This window comes from Lactuca serriola, chromosome 9 (assembly GCF_051521515.1).
Source record: "Lactuca serriola cultivar US96UC23 chromosome 9, Lser_US96UC23_V15, whole genome shotgun sequence".
In the NCBI taxonomy this organism is placed as follows: Eukaryota; Viridiplantae; Streptophyta; class Magnoliopsida; order Asterales; family Asteraceae; genus Lactuca; species Lactuca serriola.
This window is the reverse complement of record NC_136416.1, coordinates 41,254,165-41,264,532: the sequence shown is the minus strand read 5'-3', so window position 1 is coordinate 41,264,532 and position 10,368 is coordinate 41,254,165. Positions and strand designations below refer to the sequence as shown.

The following is a 10,368-nucleotide window of genomic DNA, read 5'->3' as shown; positions in this document are numbered from 1 at the left end:
GAAATTGGTTCAAAACTCGATTCCAAAATTTCAAGGCTTCCAGATCAAAAATCGATTAAAAAATAGGTTGGAGATTTCAAGAAGATGATAGTGTTGTATATTTGGCAATTGATGCTCTTGAATCGAGATGAAGGAAGACGGAGACAAAGTTTTGTTGAGAAATCAATATCTTGCCTTTAATTTTCATTTCGGTTTCAGGGTTTTGTTGAGAAAATCCTCACCGGAGCCGGAGTCGAGAGATGATGCAAGCGAGGAAGATACAACGGTGTTCTTGAAAGTTGAAGAAAAAAGCAATAAATGTGAGTGTTATTGGTTACAGACGAGAGAGAGAGAGAGAGAGAGAGAGAGAGAGAGAGATTTTATTTTTTCTTTTTTATTCTTAATTATTTAAATACCAAAGTAAATAAAGAAAATAGAAAAAAGAAATGAAAAGGGCAAAATCGACTTTTCAAGTGTATCAGGGACCAAAAACCCAGAAAAATTTTGATTTTGGACTTTCCATGCAAGTTGGAAACTTTTTGGACCCTATCCAAAGTTTTTTGAATACCACAGGGACCAAATTTGCAGTTTTGTCTTTATAAAAATTCAACCATTTTAGTGCAACATTTTTATACTCAAATACAAGTTTCTTTACACTCAAATGCAACTTTTATTATTGTTGTAGTCACAAAAATGCAACCTTTTTACACTCTTATGGTTTTAGTTATAAACGTCATAACCTTTTTTACACTCAGATGCAATTATTATGATTTTAATTACAATAATGGAAATCTTTTTTACACTCAAAATGCATCATTTTTTGCACTAAAAACAATTGTTATTTATAGACATTGTTTATTCCATTTAACCATAACAAAAATATATATCATAGATATTATATTGTATTTTAACATACATGTCCAAACTCAAAATAACAACCATAAAATATAGTCAGACAAAAAAGTTTGTTAATTACAATCATAAACAATATTGAAATCCTTTTCCTTATGTACTTTTTATCATGTTATATGGTTGTTTCATTTTATTATCTTTGCAAAACGCCACCTTCGATTTCTATACCCCAAAAAGGTAGTATACCATACATACACGATAATGAGTGATAAAGTCAAAGCAGAATTATGTGCTGATAAGGTAAATTGCATTACAATGAATCCGAATAATGAGTTATAAAGGCATACCTTATACCAAACATAAACTATAACTCATGTTAGAAAGTAGAAACTCTTGTACTCTAGAAGGTAGTTATTATATAAGCTTCCAAGCCACATCTTCAACTTTGTCTTATTAATCTTCCAACTAGCCCAAAGCCCAAGTGTAGGTGATACAACTAAACTTTGAAAATTGAATTGCAATTATGGACAAAGTGCACTATACCATCTTTAATAGCGTATTATTAGAAGGCTATATATACAAACATAAGTAAATAGTGATAAATAAAAAATAAAAAATAAAAAATAAAATAAAAAAATAAAAAAAGTAGAAAAGTGGCAACTACTTTGTTCAAAACCGTATATCAAAATATTTCGAATAGAGCATTTTGTATGTGGACCCACTTGTTCATTTTTATTATTTGTTTCTTAACTTGTAGAAGATACTTCCATTTAATGTTCAAATTTTAATGCACGCTTAGGAAAGTTCATTTTCTTAAACATTACCTTGGTTGCTTAAAGATTGGAATATGTAAACACGATTGTTTTAATCAAAATAACTCTTTGATTATATGAGAAACTCTCTCAAAACTCACGATATTACAATGTTTTCCAATGATCATAACTCGACCTAAAACCATGTGTATATATACTCCTAACTACCGACTTGTAATTAGATTACAATTAGGAAACTAGAAACCTACTTGTTTATGATTTCCTAAAAACTAGGTTGCTATTACTTGGTCTCTAAGTCCTACTCGACTTAGGATTCCAACATTGCTTAGAGTCAAATAGTATGTACATGTCTTTTGGTATAGGAAGTGTCATGGATGTATCTTTATTAAGCATAACTACTATCAAACTTTTTTTTAACTGTCGCAATCTATTTATTAGCCAAGTTTGAAACAAACATTTCTCTATTTAGCCAAGTTTGAAACAAATAATTGTCACACTGGATAATAGTCATCATTGTTTTTCAAATTGGCAAATGACTATGCTCTTTAAAGACGAGTAAAAACTGATTTAGTTATATTAACTACCTTCAAACATACCAATTCTAATACTTATGTGTTCTTTAAAGACGAGTAAGGTGTCATAACAAGTTCCCCTTCATAACAATCAAAATCTAAAGCCCAAACAAGACCCATTAAAAGGTTCATATGCATCACAAATAAATTCATACATATCATTATTGAATTTGAGAGATTTTTCAGAATGCCAAGCTGTTGGAACTTGGAAGCAATTAGGTGTATGCCCAATGGGCCTAAGACTTGTTATTTTGTGGCTTTGTGTAGAAGTGTAGAATTAGGGACCAATCGGATCGAATTTGACCCGCATAGTTTCTAAGGATTATTTAGAAAATAGAAATTCTGATGTTGGCCCCTAGTCTAGAGGTGCACAAAGTAAACCCTTTTTTAATTAAATCCCTAACCGATTTTTAAATAACCGGTTCCACGAAAATCAAACTGCTAGTTTGATATAGGTTTTTATAAATAACTGAAATATGTTTATTGAATATTAATTGTTATTTTACTAATGATTTTGGGGATCTAAGTTCTGGAAATTTCATGAAGGGTATAGGTTATGGAAAATGAAAACATAGCTAAAGTTATAATCTATTAACTTCACAAGATAATGCAAAAATGCATTTGGACTTCAAAAAATTGTTATTTTGCTCGCAAATTGAATCTTTGAGCTGATATTATAAAAAAGTTCATGCACTCTGTAGAGTGAAATTTTGGTAATGGTTTTAATATGTTCTGCTTTATACCAAGACAATTATGATAAAATAACTATTCCACTTAACATATATGTTGATGTACCAAGATTTATGACTAATTACACGTTCATGGAGGTGGAAATTGTCCATAATACCCTTACCTATTAAGATAAATAATACTCCACTAGTGATTTGGGTTGAAAAGGAAAAAAGCTGTATTGGGGAATGGGGATAGAAAAAAAAATATCTTAAGTTGTATCCAAACAAAATCTCCAATAAAAGGGTTTATCGTTGCGTTTAATCTTTTTGACATTTGAAGAATGAACCATTTCCCACATCACTTGTATATCTTCGTATCCCCCACAAGCCTCCATGTCTTTGTAAAGACTCACCAGTCCATTCTTATGCCCTGCAATATATACACAGTTACACCTACATATATTAGAGATAAAGAGCTCTTAAAGGAAGCAAGATGATCGTAGGTTTGAGTCTTTCAATCAAGGACTTTATGATATTTATGTGCATACCCTGCAAAAAATGTAGGTTTCTCTTTGATCCTATGGAGAGATGGAGGGAGAGATAAAGAGATCATCTATGGTCTTTACCTTTTGCTTTGTTTGTGAGGCATGATTTCAGCTTCAAAAGTATGCCTTTAGTTGATAAAATAAAAGAATTCTTGAATTTGAAACAATAGCAACCCTTCCACCTCCTCATTGTCCACAACTCTACTTCAACTTCAATTCCTTACTCACTCACTATATATATATATATATATATATATATATATATATATATATATATATATATATATATATATATATATATATATATATATATATATATATATATATATAATTGCTACAGCACAAATAACAATGGACAAGAAAGTAAGTGACACCCTACAAGACAAAGGAGCCTAATGATTCAAATTATATCAACTGTCATGAGACCAATTTTTTATGTTTTAAATAAAAGGCTTAGTGCTACCCATTTAAAAATGCGCAAAGAAACTTGATCATACCGTCAAAAATAGTTTCAACTCTATTTAAATGTTGTCATGTTTTTTTTATGGAAAAAGAAATATTTCACTACAAGAAAGTTTCTTTGACTACAATAAAAGTAGAAATATTTCACTACAAAGAAAGTTTTTCTTTGACAAGGATAAAAGTCATTGGTGTAGAGGCTGAGACATGTCGTATTTTTTTTAGAACAGCTGCATCTAGACCTGGCAATGGGGCGAGTTTGGAGCGAATCAGCCTTGATCCAAACCCTTTTAACAAATTTCAAAATTTGATCCAACTTGCTCCGTAACCCGCAGGGTTTTGAATAGTTAAACTCATACCATTATCCAGCAAATCAACATATATCCAAACCCGCCCTGTAACCCATAGTTTTTTTGAAAAATCAAACACATTTTTTGTAAGTCTTAAAGTAACATTTATCAAATAAAACAAATGTTGATTTACAAAACACATTACGTACTCGAGGACTTTCGATTGGAATTAAAATCATTATTGTAGTAACTTCTTATTGATTTTTGACCGCAGATTGCAGTGATAAAGAATAGCAATTACAAACTTTCTTTCGGTTGATAAATGACTTTATTGATATACAAATGAAATTGGTGATTTCTTGATGGAATACAAATGAATGACATCATGATTCTTAGTAGATGATTGAAAGTCTAGAAATCGAGTCCTCGAGACCTATGTAAAAATAGTTTAGTCTTTGGTCTTTTCTCTTTGGACTTTCGATTGGAATTAAAAAATTAAACTTTAGGTATTATTAAATATAAATATATAATTCTAAAATTTATACGGAACGGGTTATAAATGGAGCGGATCAATGATGATCCATATCCGACCTTTTTAATAAAAGGGTTAGCGAGTATGGGTCGTTAACGGGTAAATGGATCAACAACTATGCTCCAAACTCGCTACATTGTCAGGCCTAGCTGCATCATATATTAAAAAACCGAACATCTAGCAAGGAGCTAGAGAAAAATGCAAATTAAGACCGGATTGGATTTTGTAGCCACATGATCCAATTAACCCTAGCCTTAGAATTCTGTAAGGAAAACCATCAAAAAGTAGACATGTCGTAGTATAGGCATCGCTGTAGTTTCATGCATATAGCTCGTAAAATGATCACTGAAATATTTCATCGGGAAAACGACTAAGGATGGTAATGAATTTTTGATTTTGTTCACATTTAGTCTATTTTTTGTACACCATACATCATACAGCTTGCTAAATTTTTTCATATATTACCTTGTAACCTACAGCATCTGGTCGTAAGGGTAATATGTAAATAGTTTCAATAAATTTGATGATATATCGTATATATATAAAAAAAAATAATAAGTAAACATGAACAAAATAAAAAATTCATTATCCTCGTTTTCATATGTATGGTTTGCTTTTTGTAATGCATAGAAATACATCATAATAAATAATTAAATTCTAAGAGAAAAATAATAAATACACATTGGAAACTTGTATCATATGTATTTTAAATATTTATTTTACCAAACATTATTATTTCTTAAACTAGTTTATCAGCTAGCTTGTCAAACTAGACATTTACCGACCTCTTGAGTGATAACTTATATAATGAATGGTTATATTAAAATATAGGGTTTACAACATGTAAATTCTCTCGACCTTTGTACAATGACTATTTACAAGAAACGGAGCAATACAAAAGGAGCTCTATTTTTTCTAATTAAGGCAAAAGACAATTATATATCGTTAATTGGACTGTATCACGAAAAAGGAAAATTAATGTATGAGGTGAGAGAATATGCTATCGTAAAGTTAGAGTGAATAAACAGACAAAATGAGTAGGAAGGATTGTTGGCATTTTTTGCCCAATTTTGGTATTGTTATCCAAGATTCGAATTAAAATAGATATTTAAATATTAGAAGGTGGTGATGGAGCCTTTTGGTCAAACGATTTGTTGGTTTTTCTTCTGTATTTTGTGTTTGTAGTTTGTACCACCTCCACGCTTTTGCATACAAAATATATACAATAATCTTTTTTTATAAATTATATAAAAAAAACATATATAACACATATTATCATTATTTTGAATACCTTTAGATTGTTAAATCAATAATAATTCATGGGGTTCTCTTTTCTCAATATCAATTATCTACTTCAGTCGCTTGATAACGGTGGGAAATTAAAGAGGATAGTGGCAAATTGGCAAGTATAGAGCATGTGCTCCCTACCAAATGTGATTAATTATCGTTGGTTGACCTGCTGCCACTGTTCGACAAACTACTTAGATAGACATACTTTAACAAAGTCAACTTTAGATTTCGTTCCTTTAATATACAAAAATTAAAAAACTAATTGTATTGTTTTGTTTTTCATATTTCCATTTCAAGTAAATAATTTTACTTGTTGGTCTCGAAAAGTAAAAGTGTTATTCAATCTTCATTGAAATCATAACATGTGTATTGTGTAACATGTACGACACATTATATTTTCTAAAGGCATTTTAGTCTATTTTCGTTTTTTCTTCAACTTAACTTTTTCTATCAAAATTCATCCATCTTCGAGGTTGTAGCTTTGGGATCTCCTCGGCAATGGCAATTGCTAGCCTACCTCGGCAAAAACTTGCCACATATTGGTATGTTGAGTTCGGTGAGCCAACTCGGTGAGTTGGTGTAGAGGAGAGCAAAAAATATTTGTAATTTCTAAAAAAATTCAACACTTTTCAAAAATATACTCATTTTTCAAAAACTACCCGTTTTTTTTCAAAATTTCAAATTTAAAATACTTTTCAACCAAAATGAATATAAACAACCATCTTCATTTTTCACGGCTCTCAAACCTTCGTTATTCATCTCTATCAAATATTTAGCATTCATTTACCCCTCTTAAAATGTTTTCCTCAATCGATCAACCTGGTTCCCAGATTGCCCCTTGGAGCACGACAAAACAAGGGGCTTTGGCCCTTGCATGAGTCAATGTATAGGAGGAACCGACGGCTGACATCTACGAACGTGGGTCATCTTTTTGGAACAGAATCACCCAACTGTTCCACAACGAAATGAGTCGAGGTTGCTACCGAAACAAAGAGCAAATTTACACCAAATGGAAGCACATAAACAAAATGATAGTACAATTTGACTTTTTGTTCAATAGAGTGATGTGTAATTGGAGAAATGGTGAAAATGATGAAATGCAATTAAACAAGACTCTTGAAATTTTCCATCTTGGAAACAACAAACATTTTCGGTTTCTAAAGTTTTGACAAGTTTTCAAGAGATGTGCAAAATACACCAATATATGGATAAGTGTGGTAATATTTTTATGTTAAAGTTTTGTATATTTTAATTTCAAATGTCTTACCTTTTATTATCATATACTTGTCAAATCGATTTTAATGAAACCTTAAGTTTTATATAACTTAGATCATTATAAATAATAATCAAAATAAAAACAAACACTACCCATTAAACCACCTCTAAACAGCAAAAATATAAGTGATGTGACAAGAATTAGGGAGCAACTAGATCGCATCAATAAGGGTGATAGGAGTATAATTTCTCAACCCATTTAATCCATTGTCATATAGGTTTTTTTCTCTTATTTCTTTTATTTTTTTCCAGAACACATTGAAATAGCATATTTCCCAACCCATTAAACTCACTTAATTAAAAAGTAAAAACATATAAAACATGTTATGGTAAAAGTTCTTAAGCTTTTGGAGAGAGAGAGCGAGAGAGGGAGAGAGAGATTTTATAAACATATAGTTGAACATTAAAAGGTAAACATAATAATAAATAAACATTTAACAGAAGTTTTTACCAACTTGCTACAAAAATTATTGTGCATTCCGATCTCATATAGCCCTAAACCATAACTTCATTAACTTGTAACACAAAAACATAACTTCAAAACCTCTTTCAAGAAAACAAAAACATAAAAACCAAACCAAAACTTAAGCAACAGCATCTTGAGCAGCTCTTCTTTTCCTAGCCTCCTCAATGATAGTCAACTTAATACCCTTTCCCTTAGGCAAAGACACCCAAGGCTTTGACCCTTTTCCAAGAGTAAACACATTCCCCAAACGAGTAGCAAATTCATGTCCAGTTGAATCTTGAATATGAACAGTTTCAAAACTCCCCTTATGTTTCTCCCTGTTCTTAAGAATCCCAACACGCCCTGTGTTTCTGCCACCTGTCACCATGACAACATTTCCAACATCGAATTTGATGAAATCCACGATTTTGTTTGAGTCGAGGTCGAGTTTGATTGTGTCGTTGGCTTTGATTAGTGGGTCCGGGTAACGAATTGTTCTTCCATCATATGTGTTGATGTAGGGAATCCCCTTTGACCCAAATTGGACTGATCTTACCTTGCACAATTTAAACTGCGAAAAAAAAAGTTAAAAACAAAACTAATTTCCTTACTTAGAATAATTTTATCAATTACCTTAGCTTCTTCATCTCTAACTGAATGCAGTCTGAATCGACCTTTTGTGTCATAAAGAAGACGGAAGTTTTCATTGGTTTTAGGGATAGAAACAACATCCATGAATCCAGCTGGATATGTTTTGTCAGTTCTAACTTTGTTGTCAACAAGAACATGTCGTTGCATTAAAATAGATTGAACCTCACGATATGTCAATGCATATTTCAACCTGTTACGAAGGATAAGGATCAAGGGCAAACATTCACGGGATTTGTGGGGTCCAGACGATGGTTTAGGAGCCTGAATAAACCAAAATTGAGGATTAAATACGTCGAAAACAAAGAAAAATGTGAGTTATTACAGAGAGAGGTGAAAGAAGAATATACTTACAAAAGCACCACCAAGTTTGTCAAGCATCCAATGCTTAGGGGCATTGAGCCTCTTCATGTGTTTCTTTAATCCTCGAGCCTTTGAATACAATGAAAAAGGTTTGTTAGATAACAAACATTAAGCTAACAAGTTGTAATTTAGAAGGAAAGTAGCAGAAATAAGCGTAGGGTAACTTTATATGCATAAATTGTGGACAAGCAACAATCAGATCATCAATCGAAATAATGATGACTGAAACGATATCTTGCCTTCTTTACTTTATCCTTCAGTTGTGAAAATGAAGAGACAATTGATGAATGTCACTCAAAAGTATCAACAGAGGAATATAAGCATGAACTTTAAGAAGGTCAATACACGAGCAAGATATTTCCAGGATTTTTTTGCAATAGGCTCGTGATTCAGGCCAACAAATTATAAGTTTTCGAAAAGCAAATAATCATCAAGAATGAAGAAACAATTGAATGTATATGCATTACAATTAACCTAACATGCATATGAATTTTCCGTACAACATAAACATTACATAGAAACAGTGCAGAGAAATAAACATGAATTATACCATGGTTGCGGTGTCCGGCGGGAGATCTAAATCTCCAGTTGAATTTTCGGATAGCCTGCTACTCTCCTCGCCACTTCTCTGCAACTAGATGCCGCAACCGAAGCGATTTTCTTAAATCGAAGCTCTGGTAAACCCTAAATCCTATGCTTATAAACCCACAAAACCACCATTGGGCTTGAAATTAGGCCAGCCGGTCAGTATATCAGGCCTAAGTTTTATTTTACCATTGAAATCGGGCCCATTCGGTCATGCTCCACAATCCATTTGTATAGTGTTAAAAACCAGAATTTTTTCCAAAACATTATATTTTGTTCAACAAAAATCAAAATCAGCTTGTGTTAGAACTAGTTCGGTTTTTAACTTGGTTTTTGAGAAAAGCATTTAAATCTATAGGGGTGAAATCGGTATCAAAAACCCTATTTTTTCATATTTTGCCGAACTTTCTTTTGGTGTCAAAATTTAATGAAACTTTCGTACTTATTAAAAACAAACAATAAGTAATTTATGGCTAGACCATAAGCTAAGGTATTTTCAAGATTTTCATGACCATTTAGATGGTTCAAAACCTTATTTTTCAACTTTTAAATTTTAGAAAAGTATTTCCTGGATATAAGATTAGAAAATTGTCTTCTGAAACCTCTAAATTTATAAACAAAAAATTGAATAAATAATGGATGGAAACAATGTCCTTTTATTATATACTAGTTGTGAAACCCGTATATTATACGGGTTAATTAAAACATAATGTTAAATAAGAGCGATTAAATGAGAAGTTTATTTGAGTTTGAAATATGAAATAAGTGAAAATTATGAAAAAAAAAATATATGCAAAAAATAAATTAATTAAAATTATGTGTTTAATTGTTAGACTCGTGTACTAAATGAGTTATTATAATAAAATGTTAAATATAATGGTTTAAAGTGTAAATTTATTTGAAATTGAAATTGAAATTTTAAATTTCAAAATTGAAATTAATAGTTATTATAGTAGGTTTAATTTATGGAAACTAAATTAATGATATAGTGGAAATGACTAATGATATAATTGACAAGTGGAAAATAAATATATTTCAAAATTATAACAAAATGACATGTGGCAAATTAAATAAGAGAATGACAAGTGG

The 10,368-nt window shown here is 31.1% G+C and overlaps 1 protein-coding gene, 1 long non-coding RNA gene and 1 other non-coding gene across 3 annotated transcripts; all 3 read right to left on the bottom strand.

Moving 5' to 3' along the window:
• Nucleotides 1-2,927: 2,927 nt before the first annotated feature.
• LOC145074801 (uncharacterized) lies at nt 2,928-3,608 on the bottom strand. Its single transcript, XR_013692119.1, has 2 exons — nt 3,474-3,608; nt 2,928-3,277 (listed from the first exon to the last, which is right to left on the bottom strand). It is a non-coding gene; the product is annotated as an uncharacterized LOC145074801 (long non-coding RNA).
• A 4,026-nt stretch (nt 3,609-7,634) lies between these two features.
• On the bottom strand, nt 7,635-9,383 carry LOC145073205 (small ribosomal subunit protein eS4z-like). Its single transcript, XM_079019766.1, has 4 exons — nt 9,245-9,383; nt 8,686-8,763; nt 8,317-8,595; nt 7,635-8,254 (listed from the first exon to the last, which is right to left on the bottom strand). The coding sequence occupies exons 1-4, from the start codon at nt 9,245-9,247 to the stop codon at nt 7,823-7,825; spliced, it is 792 nt and encodes a 263-aa protein (XP_078875892.1). The 5' UTR covers nt 9,248-9,383; the 3' UTR covers nt 7,635-7,822.
• On the bottom strand, nt 8,873-8,998 carry LOC145077340 (small nucleolar RNA snoR111). Its single transcript, XR_013693121.1, has one exon. It is a non-coding gene; the product is annotated as a small nucleolar RNA snoR111 (small nucleolar RNA).
• Nucleotides 9,384-10,368: the final 985 nt, after the last annotated feature.

Coding starts and splice junctions, on each gene's coding strand:
- LOC145073205 (XM_079019766.1), bottom strand. Junction 8,596..8,685: donor ACAAACTTGGTGGTGCTTTT/GTAAGTATATTC, acceptor TGGTTTATTCAG/GCTCCTAAACCATCGTCTGG. Junction 8,255..8,316: donor TTAGAGATGAAGAAGCTAAG/GTAATTGATAAA, acceptor TTTTTTTCGCAG/TTTAAATTGTGCAAGGTAAG.